The 18,618-nt window shown below is 34.5% G+C and overlaps 1 protein-coding gene across 3 annotated transcripts in view; it reads right to left on the bottom strand.

Moving 5' to 3' along the window:
- Positions 1 to 13,793, bottom strand: part of Aftph (aftiphilin) — a 49,284-nt gene extending 35,491 nt beyond the window's left edge. For 2 of the 3 annotated variants that reach the window (XM_010609740.3, XM_010609741.3), the window contains exons 1-3: positions 13,696 to 13,789; positions 11,728 to 11,853; positions 3,850 to 5,765 (exon numbers count right to left, since the gene is read on the bottom strand). In XM_010609740.3, the coding sequence (XP_010608042.1) occupies positions 3,850 to 5,733 (1,884 nt within the window). In that variant the 5' untranslated portion in view covers positions 5,734 to 5,765; positions 11,728 to 11,853; positions 13,696 to 13,789. Of the gene's footprint in view, positions 1 to 3,849; positions 5,766 to 11,727; positions 11,854 to 13,695 lie in introns of all 3 variants that reach the window. The other variant, XM_010609742.3, reaches the window with a different exon arrangement.
- Between the last annotated feature and the right edge of the window lie 4,825 nt (positions 13,794 to 18,618).

Below are 18,618 nucleotides of genomic sequence, written 5' to 3'. Positions count from 1 at the left end.
TTTTTTTTTTTTTTTTTTTTTGCTTAGGAACAGAAGTTGATTAATACCGATGACATTTAATTTAATACTGATAACATTAGGTCTTGCACTCAGGTGGAAGTCTAAAAGAAACATAAAATCCATTGAGCAATTTAATCTTCCATGTCAGAGGATACCTTATGCCTCACCACTATTAAATATTAAGTAAGATATCAAACGCAATCTATACTTGTATACTTATCGATCCCCAATTTCAAGCTATAAAGAGAATGGCCAATTGTAATATTCACCATGATCTAGAAAGATGCTTTGCTTCTGCACAATATCTGGGTAAATCTAATAAAATAGTTCTATTTTTGAAGTAAAGACCAGAATGTCAAATTTTCTGAGGAAAAACAGCAAAATAACATGTTACTTAAAGTTTCTTAAGACCAAAATCTTAAATCTTAATTACTTCATTTTGGTTGCTCATTTTTGTTTTTAGTCATATGTTCAAATGTTCACCCACAGAAGGAAGAATTTGCACAAAACTTAGGTAGATGATTAAATAAATGAAGATAAAAATGTAAAGTTGATTATATTTAGTTTGAAAATGCAGACTTTCTGGTGAAAACTCAGTAACAGTCTGAAAACAGCACAAGTCAAAACAAAGTACTGGTGATTTTCTTCTTTTTCTGTTTTGCAATACTTTGAATTTTTAAGGCTTTTAAGATAAATCTTTGGCTAATGACATTTTTCCAGTAGTATTATCACTTACATGACTATTAAAAATCATTCATTTTCTATAGGGGAATTTTTAATATAGAGAGTCTATCAATACCTAAATTCTCAAGTAACATCCATAGCAGTACTTTAAAATTTTACAAAATTTTAAATGCAACATTTATCTATTTTACCATCCACTTAAGAAAAAGGCATTTTGGTTATTTTTATTATTATTATTGTTATTTTTTAATTTTTTTGTTACCAGGGATGGAACTCTGGTCCTTGCGCTTTGCCTGACAGGCGCCGGAACCACTGAGCTAAATAATTCCCAGCCCTAAAGTTTCTTTGTGCTTCTTTCTTTTTTGTTTCTTATCTTTACTTTTTTTTTGGTACTGGGGATCAAACTTGGGTCCTTGTGCTTGCAAAGCAGGCGCTGGAACCACTAACTAAATCCCTGGCCCTTTTTGATTATTTTAATTAAGATTCCTTTCTGAAACATTAAAAGGTTAAAAGAATAGAAAATTATCAACACACATAATGTTAAAAAATAGAAAATTGTTAACACACATAACAGCCTTTGGGGATGCTGCTTTGACTGTAAAGAGGCTTTTGTTATTTTGGCTTTGTATTATTATTATTATTATTATTATTATTATTATTTTGTTTTTTTTTTTGACAGTCTCACTATGTAGTTCTGGCTGGCCTTGAACTTGCAGTGATCCTCCTGACTCAGCCTCCCAAGTGCTGGGATTACAGGTATGTGCCACCACACTGGGCATTTTGGCTTTATTTTAAATCTTAGCCCAAACAGTGAAGAAGAGTTCTGACCTCTTTCTCATTTGTACAACAGGGACACTTCTACTTGTCTGTACCATTTTAAGGAATGTTAACGAGAATGAAATATATTGAGCTCTAGGTTCTCAGAAAAAAACTCATTCACTAAATGGAGAAGACTATCTTTTTATCAATAACATTCATATATAGGTTTTACACCAGGGATCGAGTCCTCTGAGGTTTACTAGGCCCACAGCTAAGAGTTAATTTGACTAAAAACATTTTATAAGTCTGAAAGATTTCTTGTTTGAATTCCCCCATCTAAGTACTAAATAGGTTCATAAACTCAATAAAGATATATTTATTGAATTTTTAAAATATCTCTGGTAGACCAAAACAAAAAAAAGTCCCCCAAAACAGAACCTTACATGGTTACAGACATGTGCCCCACACCCAGCTGCTACACAACAAAAATAGTGAAAAGCAGAATTCTGAAATGAGAACTGTACCATTTGTCTGACTTCACAAAGAATTGCACCCCATGTTGTCTAAATGAATCAACAGAGCTCCATGAAGTTTATGTTTTATCTTCTATGTCAGTTATCAAATTATATATAACTTCGATCAGCTTGCATGATGCAAGAAATTCCTATTTGAAGCAGTCTACTTTAAAAAATTAATTATCTGATTATGTTAAAAGTTCTAAGGCAACAAATTAAAGATCATTCAATACCAGTGTCACGCTTTATTCCACTGAGATGAAACTAAACAGGGAAAAGGTTAGCTCAAAACCAAGTCTTCATTTTGCATTACAATTAGTTCAGTTCAAGGTTCTGTCTCAATGATAAATTAACCAGTAGTTAACAAACACATTAGCTAAATGAATTAGCAAACTATGCAGACAACTAAAACCAACCAAAAGTGCTCAGCTGTGCACATCAACTGGTAATACTATAATTTCTCTAATATCTTAATGTGCTGAAGGTATTAATGGTGTAGAACCATTTCAACTAACACCAATTTTGGAAATACCTCCAACTGTAGCAAAAGATAACTGGAGAAAGAAAGTTTGTAAATTGTAGTATCTTTAAAATAAGCCTGTAAACTAGTTGTTACATTTATCAATCATCAGTATAAAACAATGATTCTCAAGGGAGTTTCCCTTTTACCCTCATAGGACTGGGGAAAGGTAAAATTTAGCACTAGGTACAACCCAGGACCAGGGAATCACCTATATATCAAACTATAGCTTTAGGGGCTATTTTAGGTCAAAACAAATGTCCATGAAACTTTAAAGAAAGAATATAAACTAGAAAAGGATAATACAATGGGGCTGAAAGGTAAAAAAAATTCTCCCTTGAGCCAGGGATTTAGCTCAGTGTTTCCTGCACCTGCCTCACAAGTACCAAAAACAAAAAGCAACAACAAAAAAAACCTCCCTTAATTCACCTCACACCATCACTCTAGGTCTTTTTGTAGCTGTTAAATTATGAGGTTTGGGCATGATAGTACATGCCTATAATCCCAGCATTCTTGCTGGCTGAGGCAGGAGGATCACAAGTTCAAGCCTAACCTCATAGCCTGGGCAATTTAGTGAGCCCTTGTCTCCCCCAAAAAGGGCTGGGGATGTAGCTCAGGGCAAAGGTTCTGGGTTCAAGCCTCAGCACCCCTTCCCCTAAATGATGAGGTCTGAATTTATTTTTTTTTCCTAATTTTTTTTTCTATTCTTTAATTCAATATAGGCTTCAGCACAAGACGAGGTTTCAAATTCTGCTTGCTCTCTGGAAACAAAATTACCTTCAGTCTTCCAGATCTTTCCCCCACTTCCCTCCAGTACTGGTTATTGAACACTGGGCCTTCCCAATGAGTCTTACGCCAGCCTGTGAGAGGCAGAGTCTTTCAGGTTGGGCTTGAATTTGAGATCTTCCTGTCTCAGCCTCCCAAAGTGCTAAGATTACAGGGATGTGCCACCGTAACTGGCTAGCTCTTTGACAGACAAAACAGGCTTTTTTTAAAAACCTGAAGCTTCTAAATTTCAGCTTAACTTTCTTTTAAAATCACTATAAAAGTGAAAACACAGATTTACCAGAATTAGGTATTAATTTTTTATAAAAATGCTGGTTACATTCACCAAAACTCCAACTTGATGAATTTCTATAACTACTAAAGAAACTCACTGGCATAAAAAAAAATCTTATCAAGCTTTCACACAGGACAATCTATCATTTCTCAAAGGGTTGTGAAAAATGCACTTAATCTACAAATCAGGCAAGCCTCATATATCATAGTGACTCCTTTAACAGGTAGTCTGTTGAAAATACTTAAAAATCTGTATTAGAAGTCTCCATAACAATTAATGTATCACACAAAATAGAGAGAATTAGTAAATACCTGAACTGAAGTGGCTGATTCCTGTAAATGACCACTAGCAACTGTTCCTCTGGAAGTTGCTAAAGGGACAGTGTGCATCTTGGAGGTTCCTGGAGTCTCAATATTTTCATCTGTCCTATGTGACTGCCAGACTTCCTTTCGATGATGAGCTTCAGCAGCGTGCTGGTCTCCAAAAGCAGCCCAAGAACAACCATCTTTTTGTTCACCCTCAAAAGCATTCCAATCTACAACTTGGCTAGGACCAGCTGAACTGAAGTCTGCAAAATCATCAGAGTCTTGAAAAGGATTGCAGTCATCTTGAATATTTGGCACAGAATCAAAATCTCCAAATTCACTGTCTTGCCCATTTTTCAGTTTTGAAACAGGTTCAGTCCCTGTTCCACTCAACTTTCTTGCCCTCTGACATTCCCCTGATGAACTATCAGAAGTATGTTTTAGGTCTGACTCAGTAAATACTACTTCCTCTTGGCAAGAAGTAGCAATTGTATCCCCAAATTCTCCAAAGTCGTCACCTGGTTCACTGAAATGTGGAAAATGCTCTAAAGACTCTTCAAAAGTGACATCACTCATTGAATCTTGAGTACCAGTAATGAGGGGTGGAGTGGTGCCACTGGCTGTGCTGAAGTCACCAAAATCATCCTCATTGGTATCATTGCAAGTTACAAAGTCATTACTACTATCACCATTTTTTACACTTACAGAATCATCCAAAACATCTTCTTCTGTAGGATCAGTACTTAGGTTTTGGGAGTTAGTAAATTTTCTTTGTTCTTTGGAAGAACCAATTTCATCAGCATCAGAAGTTTTAATAGAATCCATGCATTGGTCAGGACATTTAGCAGAAAATAAATCAAGTTCTTCCTTAGCTCTACATTGTTCTCTCCTGATGGCTTCTATATCATCAGCCGAGTCTTCGAAACTCCATGACTTTGACTGCAGTGTTGGAAGGCCTTGTTTTTCAACACTGAAACCTCTGTTAGACAATATGCTTAATTCTGAAACACAAGTATCCTCTCCATCAGTATCTCCTTTATCATCAAAGCTTCTACCTGAAGAAACTTCTTTTATAGAATTCACTTCATTGACTCTGTTAATTTTGTTGTTTTCCTGAATAGTTAGTGTATTGCTATCATTTAAAACTGCACATCCTATTTCTTCTAGTTGTATCCTTTCCTTTTTAGAAAATGTAGCAAAATCTGCAAATCCTTCAGTAGGAGTAGGGTCAGAGTTTAAGTTACAGTCAGTGCTAAGAGGTTTTTGTCCCTCTGAATCATCTACATTGTCCAGATCATCTGTTCCCTTTGGATTTACAGTTTCCAACCCTGTAAACCCATTTGTTAGAACCTCTGGACAAGGCGGCTTTTCACCATTGCAGCTCTCTAACTGTTTGGTTTGATGAACGACATTCATATCAGTTCTAAAATCTCCTAGAGAAAAACTTCCAGGTGTTCCAACATTCTGTTTCTGCTCCATTACTTTATTTAAATCTCCTGGACTTTCCATGCTATTAATGGAAGTATCTAAAGTTTTAGATGAAATTATTTCTTTGCTGGTGGTTGAAAGTAAAACATCAGACTGTCCTTTCACAGGAGTAGAAAGTTCAGCAGTGATGTCCTTATCATTACCATTTTTCATGGACTTAAAACTTGTAAGGCTATCTACATTTTCTGAGAAATCATGAATAGGCATAAAATGATTTGAAGGTATAAACTCTTCCTTGGGACGAGCGTAATCTGGTGCATCAAAGTCGACGAACCCTATGCCAGAAGGGCTAACTTCTGAAAATCCACCAAATTCCCCAAATTCGTCATCATCATCATCCTCTGCTCCATTATCTAGTGGTGGTGGCGATGAAGAGTATATTCGAATTATGTCTGGCTCCATTTTTCAGTTGCTTTGAAATAATTAATTTATACCTATAAAAAACATTTTTTGAGAAGACATTATATACAACAAGGTCTTTAAAATTCAAAGCTAAGAAAAAACAGTGTAAATTCATACTTTCTCTTTTGTATCTTTTAAACTATTTTTCTTTTAGGTGAGATTATTTTACATAGCATGAATTTTTTTCCTCTTTAACCATATGTTGCCAGAGGCAATGGTAGTATAGTAATGAAATTTGGGAATTCCAGAAAATTCTGAATATACACTTAAAATTTTTTCTCTCGGATACTTGCTCTGTTAAATTTTCTTTAAAACTCACTGGCAACTCATTGCTTCTCTTATATGTTCATATGAGTTCTTCATATATAAAAAACACAAAAATGTTAATTAAATTGCTACAAATATTTTTCACTTTGCTTTTCAATGTTTATTTCTAACACAAGTCAACTTTTTAATAAGTAAGCTTTTTAAAAAGTTTAAAGCTCACAAGAAGTTGCAAAAATATAGCGTTCTTGGGTATATTCCACCCCGCTTCTCCCAATGGTGATATAGTAAACTACCACAAGATGCTCCTTGACTTACAGTGGTGTTACATAAGCCCATCATAAATTGAAACTATCATTTTAGATACAGAACATTATAGCTTAGGAATACAGCATGCTGTAGAGTAGTGGTAGTTTACCCTTATTATGGCTTGTTGCTGTTCATGACTAAGTATCCTACCTACCGCATATTGTTAAACTGAGAAAAGATTAAAATTTAAATTCGAAGTACAGTTTCAACTGAACACATAACTGCTTTTAGACTATCTTAAGACTGAAAAATTCTAAGTGGAATCATAATCTGGGACCACTTGTACATGGTCAAACCAGGAAATGAGCATCAGTACAATATTAACTCAGGTGCAGTTGCTTAGATTTCACCTTTGTGGGGAGTATCTCTGTGTAGCTTTATGAAATTTATTAAATGTGTAGATTAATCATCACTACAACTAATAAAGGAACTGTTCCACCAACACAAAGAAACTCCCTCAGTTTCCCCTAAATAACTACACTTATTACTAAATTCTAACTTTTGTCAACCACTGATTTATTCTACCTCATTATAATTTTGCTACATAAATATTGTTTTATAAATGGAGTCATATAATATGTAGCCCACTGAAGTTGGCTTTGTTCACTCAGCCTCATGCCCGACAGCCATCCATGTTGTTGCATGTGTTGACAGTTCAAACAGTTCAATCTTTTTTATTGTTAAGTAGTATTTTGTTATATCAATGTACCACCGATTTGTCTATCCATTTACTCTATATAGGACATCTGAGTTGTTTCTAGTATTTTCCTGTTTACAAATAAAACTGTTACGAACATTCACATATAGACTGTTATGTGACCATAAGTTTTAGTTTCTCTTAAGATATCTACAAGCTTGACTGCTGAGTCATTCAATATGTCCTACTTCCTAAAAAACTGCCCGTTTCCCTAAGATAATTTTTATGGAGTCAAATTAATTAGTCTTTTCATTTATAATTTTTAAAATATTATCTGCTATTATATATGCTTAAAATAAATACTTTTATTTTCCTCTTTTAGAATTTTAAACTTATTTTTAATATACTATCCAGAACTTATTTTGGTACACACTACTAAAAAAATGTGATTTTTTTTTCCCCCCTAAACAGTTAAGAAATAATCATAACCCTATGTGTTCAATAAACCTCCCCATGTGCATTAATTTGATAGATTCTCCATATTTATTTAATTCTTAAACACAACCTGTCAGGGTTATTCTGTTCCTCTGGGATAAGGTCATAAATCAGATTTAACATTAAAGACAAAGGAAGGAAAAACAACCAAAGATCTAAAATAGGATTAACCTATAAATAATGAATTGATATTTCTTATAATTCACAGTTGCTAAGTTAGATATATGAGGAAAATGTCTGCTACAAAATACAAATTTGCAAGCTAGAAAAAAATTTACTTGCTTTCAATTCTCAGAATAAAGTTTTCTATATTCCAGCTTTAGAGCAAAGGTGCTTAGAAATCACATACTGAGATTTAGAGTGTAGGAAAATGAGGCATACTAGTAACTTTCCCAGAGTTCATATGGCTGTTTAGTGGAAAAACGGTCCAGTCACTGAAAATTATTTGAAAGAAATGTACAAGTGAGGAAAAAGTAAAAGACTTCATTGTAATGTATCTACTTAAGTTGTCTTCTTTATGAAATCAGTACTGTAAAAATAAAATTGCTTTAGCCCTGAGATACTTTGTGGCTGCTTTAAAAAGGAAAAAATGTAAGATATGCCTAAGTCTTTTTTTTCTTCCCTTGTTTAGTGTCCCAGTAAGTTTTTCTAATGCTTAATGTCCAGGGTAATTTGATCTCTAGCAGTTTCACCTTAATTATGAAGTTCCTATTATTTTAAAACACTCTGGCATTGTTAAGAGTATAGGGAAAGGAAACCTTGTACACATACACGCTACTGGGGGTACAAATTGTTACAAGGCAAACTTTTTTTTTTTAATCTAAAACATTGCTCCAAGGAGATTACCTAGGCAAATCATACAGCATTCCCACAATGTCGATTATGCAACCATTAATGATTCCTTTATTTCTCTAAAACTTAAAAGCATTCATAATGATGGAGACAGGTCAAAAGGATACAAAAGCCAGACAGAAGGGGATCCTTCTCACTTAAATTAGGGACAATTTGAGCATCAAAATAAAGAATAAATTATAACCTATTGAATAAAATAATCTGAGTCCTCACAGATATAAACAGGCAAGTGAGATGAAGTTAGATGAAGAATAGGATATCTGTATAGTTTCAAAGTGCCTCCTACAATATACTTAATTGCAAAGAGAAAAAAGGTAATTTCCAGTGATCAACCTGGTCACCATCAGCAATGAGAAACAATGAACTCATGTACCACCTGACAAGAAGCAATGAGAATACAGAAATATTTCTAGAATATTCTTGTCAAAATATATTTGTTTCCACCAAGAAAGAGGTCCAAACTGAGAGATACTCTATGAAATAATTAGCCTGTAATATTGTAATATATAAAGTATCCAGGTCCTTAAGGTCATTGCCTGTAATCCCAGCACTCTAAGAGGCTGAGGGAGGATTACAAATTCTTGCTTCATTAACTCTTTTTTCCTTTTTTGAAGGTTCAATATCTGAACTCCTTTCCAGTCCCAGGGCAATTCAGTGATTTAGCAAGACCCCATCCCAAAATAAAAAACAACAAAAAAAAAGGACTGGAGATGTCACTTAGTATGAAAAGCCCTGGTCTCAAAGCCCAGTACCATTCCCAAAACACACATAGTATCAAGGCAATACTGAAGAACTAATTCATACTGAGACAATTTATTAATTTAACTCTTGGATTTTCAACTGTTTTTTCTGTAAAGTTCATTATTAGGATTAGGATGATTATTAAAATCTGAAGTCCAGGATTAGATAGCAGCAATGTTAATTTCTTGCTTTTAATAATAGTACTGTAGTTATGTAAGAGAATGTCCTTGGTTGTAGGAAACACAACAAAATATTTGGGAATGATGGAGGCATCAGGTTGGCAACATAAATCTCAAATTATTCCAGAAAAAAAAATTGGTAGCACTGAACTTACAACATTTTGTAAGTTTGTGATTGTTTCAAAAAATTTTTAAAAACTTAAAAGTATTAAGGGAATTATATGTCTCTACAAATATGTTAATTTAAAATAAATGTTTATTTTTTAAAAAGTGGCTACATACCTAAACATAAAATTTACCATTTTAGCCATATGAAGTATATAGTTCAGTGGCATAAAGTGCAATTATATTGTTGTGCACAATTCACTAGCTATCTCTAGAAATACATTGTTTTACTTTCCAAAATATCAAAATCTCTTCTGTATTGATTAAACAATTAGTCTCCAGGCTTATTTCACTTAGCATAAAATCTTCAGTGTTTATCCATGTTGTATGTAGCACATCTCAGTATTTCATTCCTTTTAAATATTAAATAATATTACAATGTATGTATATACAACTTTTTTATCCATCTGTCAACAAGATACTTGGGTGCTTCCACCTTCTAGCTACTATAAATAAATCTGAGTATAGATATATAACATACCCAAGCTTTTTATTTTGAAACAATAAAAGAATAAAAGAAAGTTGCATAAAGAGTTCTGTGCACCTCCCAAGTCAGGTCCCACCCAGTAAAGGTGATACCTTATGTAGCTTTAGTACAATAATGAGAAACTAGCAGTGTTGATAAGTTAATAAACACTGTTAACAGATCTTACTGCTTTTATCATTTAAAAAATAACATGCATTTATTTGTGGTGTGTGTAGTTGTTTAACTTTATCTCCTACTGCAGATTTGTATAACTATTACCATTATCATGATACAGAACTGGCCCTCCCTGCCCTTCATTCTTGTCTCTTGGCAACCACTAATCTGTTCTCTATATCCAGTTTTGTCACTTGTGTTATATAATCATAAAGTAGGTAACCCTCTGACATTGACTTTTTTCACTTAGTATAACCCCCTTGAACTCTGTCCTGGTTGTTATGTGTATCAATAAGTCAGGTCCTTTTACTGTTGAATAGTGTTCCATCACACAGATGTACTAGATTGTTCACCTATTTACCTGCTGAGGGTATCTGTTTCCAGTATTTTACTGTTATAACTACTATACATAATAAAGATATATGTACAGGTTTTTGTATAAATGAAAACTGTAATTTCTCTGGGATAAATGTGCAAGAGTATGACTGCTTATAAAGTACATGCTTAGTTCTTTAAATAGCTGCCAAACTATTTTCCAGAGTGGTAGTACCAATTTACGCTCCCATAATATCACTCAACCATTTATTTATTTGCAGTACTGGAGATTGAACCCAGGGAACAGTGAGTTCCATCTCCATCCCTTTTTATTTTGAGACAGGGTAGTCTTGAACTTTCAATCGTCCTGCCCCAGCTTCCCAAATTAGCTGGGATTACAGGAATGGGCCACAAAACCCAGCTTATAATATCATTTTAAAAGAATCATCTGAAATATCTTTTTGGCTAACCATCCTTTTTATTTTTCATTTTTTTACAGTGCTACAGATCAAACCCAGTACCACTTTAGGCCAGCACTCTACCCCTGAGCTACATTCCTAGCTCTTTCTACCATAATCAATGGTTTACCGCTTTTTCCGAAACCTTTCCTTGTTTGAAAAAAAATGGAACAATTTATTGGTTCGAGACATCTTTAAAAGTCAGTTGTTAATGCAAATACAAAGATCTGAATTGGAAAATGTGTAACCAAGGAAACAGCACAAGGAGTTTCTCTTTTCCTGCCACCTTGGGCAAGGTACTACTCTATTTCTCCATCTAGGTGAGAAGGTTTTATCATCCTTCCAGATGATAGGACAAACTTGACCAGCTGCATATTCCTCTTGCAGGCTTTGGCTTTAGCACAACTTACCATTCAGAAACCTAAGAGAATGCCACTCCTTATAAAGTTTCAGCCAACCACTCAGTGTGGAGAAGGCTCAAAACTTTGTAGAAAATTCTTGCATCTAGGCCAACTGTACTTCAATTAAAAACAAACACCTTTATGTTAATGGAAAAACTTACAAGTTTAACTTAGATAACTTTTTTTTTTGTTTTAACATAGAAAATATGGGTTTTAAATAACTACTTCTACTTAAGAGAGAGAGCGAGGAAAAAAAAGGATGGATGAGTCTATCGTCATACTGTGCCTGGCACACAGCAAGCTCATTGTTTATTTCATCCTTTCTGCTGCACTACTTTCTCCACACAAGGTGTACCAATCAGTCATCCAATTTCTTTATAACCTTAACAAAGGAGCACAAGTACTCATATGTATAAGGGGCTTTGTTCAATTTGCCTTTTTTTTTTCTTATACAGAGGATCAACCCAGAAACACTTTGCCACTGAGTTACCATACAACCCCAATCCTTTCTATTTTTAATTTTGAGACAAGTTCTCACCAAGTTGCTCAAGTTGGGCTTGAATTTGCAATCCAACTGCCTCAGTCTGCCAAGTAGCTGGGATTACAGGCATGTTCTACCAAGGCTGGCTTCAATTTGCTATATTTATGCTGGTTATTCCAGGACCTGTCAGAAGAGAACAAAGACGGGGCCACTGTCTTGGCAGCCAGGGCTTTTGCAAGCCACAGTAAATGCAAATAGTTGATATGAGGATCTCATGATTGGGTAGTTAACAGAACATGCTAGAAGTAATACAAGGAGATAAGAGAACCTAGGCAGAACTTTTGTACTTTGGAGATGTGTCCATGAGAAATCACATCCTTATAAGACTAGAGGGCAATACAAGGGACAAAACAGTATTTAAAAATGCAAATCAAAGCAGACCTTCAAGGTTATAAACAAGGTAGATCAGAGTTTGGGGTTTGGGAATTGTGGTATAGGAAGTCTGAAACAAAGGGGTCAGGGCACCAACAATTAGCAATGGACTTGAGCTTTGTGCCAGATTCACAGCCAGGGAAGCACAGCCCATAGTGAGTAAAGGTGATTCACTATAAATCTTACACCAGAAGAGAAGCTGTGCTTCTTAAGGATTTCTGGCCTGAAGTCTGAAATATCATGGAAAAGAAAAAAATGATACATTTGTGCACTCTGGAGTCAAGAGATAAGATGGGCTTAGGGAGGCAAGGCAAAGAAAGAAGGAATAGTGTCAAATCTTATATGAAACTATTTGGCCATTTAAAAGTAGTTTAAAGAACAAAGTGGAGAACATATTTAAATTATCAGATATCAAGACTTGGTTATGCCCACATAGTCATGTGATAACAAAAATGCCACTGCAGTGTATAGGGAAAGGTGGACTTTTCAACAAATTATGCTACATTAATTTTTATCCACATGGGGAAGGTCTTTGATTCTACCTAACATCTTACAAAAATAAGCCCAGAAAGATGATAGGCCTAAATGTGAAAAGTCAAAACAATTAACTTTCTAGAAGATAAGAGATTATTTTCACAACCTTAAGGAAGGCAAAAACATTTTAAACAACATATGGAAAGCACTAATCGTGAAAGAAAAGACGGATTAAATTGATAAATCCCTTTTCATCAAAATAACACCATTAAGAGAGTTAAAAATCAAGCCATTGCCTGGGAGAAGATATTTACATGAAATTGACAAGGAATTCATGTCCAGAATATATAAAGAATTCCTAAAAATCAATCTGAAACAATCCATTAGGAAAATGACCAAAATATTTGCACAGGTATTTCATGAAAGAGGATATCCAACTGGACAGTAAGCACATGAAAAGATATCAGGGAAATATATACTAAAACCACAATAAGATACAATTATACACTCAATAGAATGTCTAAAATTAAAACAAAATTATTCTAACCATAACCACTTTGGCAAGATACAACAAGTATTCTTTTATTGGGGGAAATGGGGATCCTAACTCAGTACCTTGCACTTGCCAGGCAGGTGTAACACCACTGAGCTACATCCCCAGCAAGAATTCTTATACTTTATTGGTGATAGGGTAAACTGGTCTAAGTATTTAGAAAATTATTTTGATAATATCTGCTAAAATTATCTAAAATTTTCAGTCTCTAGCACACTTTCTGCACCACTCAATAAATTATCAACCATTATTACATTTTAACTTTCACCAACTGTGTCTCAAATAATCTATTACAAAAACATAAGTCAATGTTTGCTTAGTTGGCATATTCATATGACTTTCTAGATTTCAAAAGGTCACTACAAGACTAAGTCATGCAAGAATCATATTCATAACTACACTAAAGACAGATGAAGTTACTTTTATTACTAATTTTTATAATCAAACCCTAGAAAATATGCAACTTGACTCATAGAAATAAACTATATATTTCATGGGCTTGGATGATGAAAAACCAAATTTAAACCTCTAGGTTAAAGGACTAAAACCATAATCTCTAAACTTACTCAAGGGACCAGTGATAGTCTGTTGCATGATGGAAGCTCTCAAGAACAGAAAAGTACAATCCAGAAGTTCTCACAAATGTCTTGAAGTAAACTGGCTATCTCTCCCAGTCAGTTAGAAGAAAGACTATAAGAATAAATGGTTATGAGAAAATGCCTAGTTAGGATGGAAAAGATTCTTCACAGGTAGGATATACAAGGTATTTCCTATACATTCCTCAAAGATCATTAGTCCCTGCTTCTTCCTATTCTCTCATATTCACACAAAGTACTGTCTGCTCTACTGGTCCTTGGGCTGACATTTGGTGGTGATGGTCTTAGTAGTTCTAAGTAAGAGGCCCTCTTAGGAATATCCCAGAAGCAAACATCTAGACTTTCTTCCAGACAAGCTAAAAGTTTACATCCCACACTTCTCACCAGGGAGAAACTCTCATCCTTTACAGAGCAACAGTCTAGCTGCATCAATTGTGTATATGTATTATCACCTTTTAAAACGGAGAGGCCTAGATTACAAAATCCCACTTGACCGAGGACTCTTCACTCTTTACTTCTGACTAAGGTGGCAGGTGGAGGGGACAAGTAGAAAGGATACTGATAAGGGAGAAGAAAGACAAACCACTTTATCTTAAGTCATGAGACTGACTCTGATAGTACAAACTATATATCCCCATCCCAACCCCCACCCCCTACCGTGGACTGAATTCAGGACCTTGTGTTTGAGAGGCAGGTGTGGTACCACTGAGCTAAATCCATGGCATTAGCAGGGTTTAGAAACTTATACAATAAGTAGCTTTTTATCATAGTATGTCTGAGGTTTATATTTAGTGACTTGTTAAAAGAAAAAAAAAAAATCTGCATTTTCTTTAAAAAAAGGTGAATAAAGGCCCGGGGATTTGGCTCAGTGGTTCTGCTGCCTACCTCACAAGCTCAAGGTCCTGAGTTCGATTCCTGGATTAAAAAAAAAAGTGAATAAAAATGTTATACAATTAACATCATTTTGCATTACAAATGCTGCTTGATGTTGCAGTAGCTCAAATTCTTTGAAATCTTTACTTGTAATATCCTTATGGGAATATGAAGATTCAAAACGTGAAGGGAGGGCAGGGACAAGGGGAAAAAATGAGAACCAAGACCTGTCATGTAAAGGTACAAGATCCCAATAATGAATGTAACTGTACTGTATACCTAAAATGTACCGATAAACTCATGAGGAAAAAAAATAATAAAAAATAAATAAAAGATTCAAAATGTACTGTCAATGGAATCTGCCCACCCAGCCTACATTTCTGGTCTGCTTAAGAGTCATAAAACAAGCTGGGTGTGGTGGTGCCTACGTGGTAATCCCTGTGTTCTGGAGGCTAAAGCAGGAGGATTTAGAGTTGTAGGCTAGCCTAGGCTATGCAGCAGGTTTCAGGCCAGTCTGGACTACAGTTTGTGATCCTACCTCAAACAAAGAAAAGAAACCAGAAGGAAAAAAATCCTCCTCTAAGGCCATAAAAAGTTTTATATTTTAATTTTCAACATACTATCTAAATTTTAAAATCTACAATAATGATAATTTTTTTCTCTTTTTGGGTGGTTTGTTCTCAGTACATTATCTCTACAGGGGCTACTAAATACAGTCCCTAAAAGTAGATGCTTTTAGTAAAGAATTGACAATGGTTTTTATTACTATTTATTTTTTAGGACCATCTTCTCTTCAACATAGGTTGCAAACGTTTAAGCCTACTTACTCAAACTTCCACAGTATCAAAGTTGAATTATTTTTAAAAGATCTCATAACTAACTTGCCAACTGGAAAACAAAAACTCAAGGTATCAGTGACATCAATTTTATGTGAATGTTATAAATTGCATAATAATATGCAATATCATTTAAGATATTTTTGTTAAATACTCTACAAGTGTGTGCTCTTTGCTTACATCAACATCAAGATAATATTTTATTGTGTACTTACTATGTTTCAGCATTAGGAGAGCACTCATAAATTTCCTCATTTAGTCCTTATACTATCACGAGGTAGAAGCTATCTTCATGTTACAAATTAAGAAATAAAAAAGGTTAACTTCTTAACATAGCACAACTAATAAGTGGCCAGTTAATTACATGCTAGTCAAATATTTGCTAAGTGACTTAAAATAATGCATTGACTGATTATAAATATTCAAATTATAAGAATTCCCCCCAAAAGGTTTCTGAATGATTCCAAAAAGGTTTCTGGTCCTTCTGCAATAATTTGGAAGGAAAAAAGATAATTTTTAAAGCTAAAATGAAGTATAACTAACAAAAATACCAAGAAGCAAATCTCATTTCAGTATGAATGGACATAATAACAAATGTGAGTGAATAGTAAAAATAAGCAGGAAAATATCTTTACACTTATGTTGATCATCTTTGGAAAGCTACACTACTGAAAGTGACAAAAGTTTCAGTTTTCCTGGTTTTGATGTCAATAAGAACAATCCAAAAAACTACAAATATCATATATACATAATGTCAATTACAATATGAGAAACTACACAGACTGCATTCTGCTGTTCACACTGCATCTTCAGGACCTGAAAACATTACTATCCTTCTTGCTGGGGCATTTATTCTCCAAAGTGCTCTTGAATATGCCCCACACCTACCCCAACTAGATTTCAATAACCCTACCTCTGGTCTCCTAGTGTTTCACCAAAGTAAGGAAATATACAAGTTCACTCCAAGTAAACAGTGTGATCTGAGGGTGGCTGGCCTAAAAAGTGTATAACGTGAAAGAAAATAAATGCAATCTTTTGTGCTACAAAGTATCTGAAGAAAAAAACATTGAAAATGGTAGTATTGTTAAAGGACAAAATTTTTTGAGTTTTTAACAAAACTGCTAACATAAATATTTGTTTTGATTTTGGGCAACTTCTCACCATAAGTGGAGAGGTGTAAGTTAGCTAGTGTCACCAGCCCATGATGCTACTTTGGAAAGCTCAACTAACTGCCCATGATCTATTTATCTGCTCCTCAGCAACTTTCTACAGCTATTCATGAAAACTGTCACACAGAAAATCCTACAATCAGCTGACATGAAAAGGTGACATGCTTTGAAAGAAAAATTTCTGCTGTACAATTTAAAATTAGCATTTTGGTCAAGACTGATAAGGTAAGCCTCAAAAGCCTGGGGTAGTCTGAGAAAAACAAAAAACAAAAAACAAAAACCCTCCAAAACCCAAATCAACTCAAATTCACAAAGTACTCTGTGGACTTCAAAAATAAAAACACAACTCAAATCTATAACTAAAAGATGAACATCCTGGCAGACACTTGGCAGCTGTCATTCATGTAACAGTGCTGTTCTTCATACAATCACAAACACCTACAATGAGATCAACTCACACACACACACACACACACACACACACACACACACACAAAACAAACCCAAAAAACAAAAACAAAAACAAAACATGCAACTACTAACAGTCATAGAAGTGCAACCAAAATGCAGTTAGAATAATCTGAGCTAACACAAAAAGAAGCAGGCAACATTCGGGGTAACCTAAAATTCACAAATACGGACTATGCAATAGCTAATTCACCCCACATATCTAAGTTTTTGCCAGATGCTTTTAGTTTTGCTTTATTCTATTCTCTGACTAGACTCAGTTAAAGAAAAAATGATGACATAGAGGCACATGAAGTGACAGACGAGAAAATAAACCATTCATATGTGAGCCATAGATTTAAAATAAGATGCTGTTTTTGGGAGGAATCATCATAAAACAAAGCTTTGCTCAAATAGTGCTCACGAGTGTAAGCATGTGGTATATTCACGTAATGTCACAAGTGAACTTACCTGTACTGATAAACCTATGAAAACTATGGAAGGAATTCTGTGGCAAACAGATTTCTAGCTGTTTGAGCTTTAATGGTGTTTTTGCTTGGTTTAAAGTTTTACTGTTTCCGTAGAGACAGAAAGACTAAAGGCTAAAAGAAAAAAATGGGCACCATTTATGACTTGCATCATAGCAGATACTTTTGGCTGAATTTTTTTTAAGTATACATACATAAAATATGAACGTTTTGGAAAATTCTAATGATTTTCACTTTCAAAAGATACTGTATTTATCAACTATTTAGGTTTGCTAACATTAAATTTTTGGGTGCAATATCTATAATGCAAAAAATTTCTGAAAGGTACTACTGGTTGGGATATATATTTGGCTCCATACCCTATAACAATTTTTAATAATATTATAATTTCTAATGCACATCTGCAGGGATGTGTTTTACACACACATTCACATAAGTATGCAAAGATTATTTCCACAGAAATGTTAATTCTAGGGCCAGGGATTTAGCTCAGTGGCACCGCACCCGCCTCGAGATCCTGAGTTCTATCCCCAGTATGAAAATAAAAAAAGTTAATTCCAGTACTGCTTAATGTTTTAAAAAAGCAACTAAAAACTTCTGTATCTATCAATAAAGAAGTAGGTAAATTCCAGTTAAGGGGAAAAAGAAAGATAGAAGCTATACTGTATTACTAACAGGGGAAAGATTTAAAACACATTTAAGAGAAAGCACAGTTTTGAAAGACATTCTGTATTGATCCTCTCACTTACCTGATTTTTTCTTCAATGGATCTGCTTCTCCGTACCCTGCCACTGCCAAGTAAGTGTTTTATAGGCCTTGGCTTCTCTGTATTATTATCCCTGTGAAACACCTTCTACTTTCTGATTTATTCAGTCATAAAGCCCAATCTTTTATGTTTGGGTTGCTTGATTTCCTGACCTACCTATCCAAATGCTTTTTAAAATATCTATCTGGATGCTTCAGAGATTTCACATTTGCCAATTCCAAAACTGAAGTCAATCTCTACTCAAAAACAGAAACCACTTGTTCCTATAAAATATTCTGAATTCTAAGTCCAGAAATCTGAGTACTATCTCTGAC

The sequence above is a fragment of the Fukomys damarensis genome, unplaced genomic scaffold, assembly GCF_012274545.1.
Source record: "Fukomys damarensis isolate Sample0158 unplaced genomic scaffold, DMR_v1.0_HiC HiC_scaffold_2, whole genome shotgun sequence".
Classification (NCBI taxonomy): Eukaryota; Metazoa; Chordata; class Mammalia; order Rodentia; family Bathyergidae; genus Fukomys; species Fukomys damarensis.
This window is presented reverse-complemented; position numbering and strand designations above follow the sequence as displayed.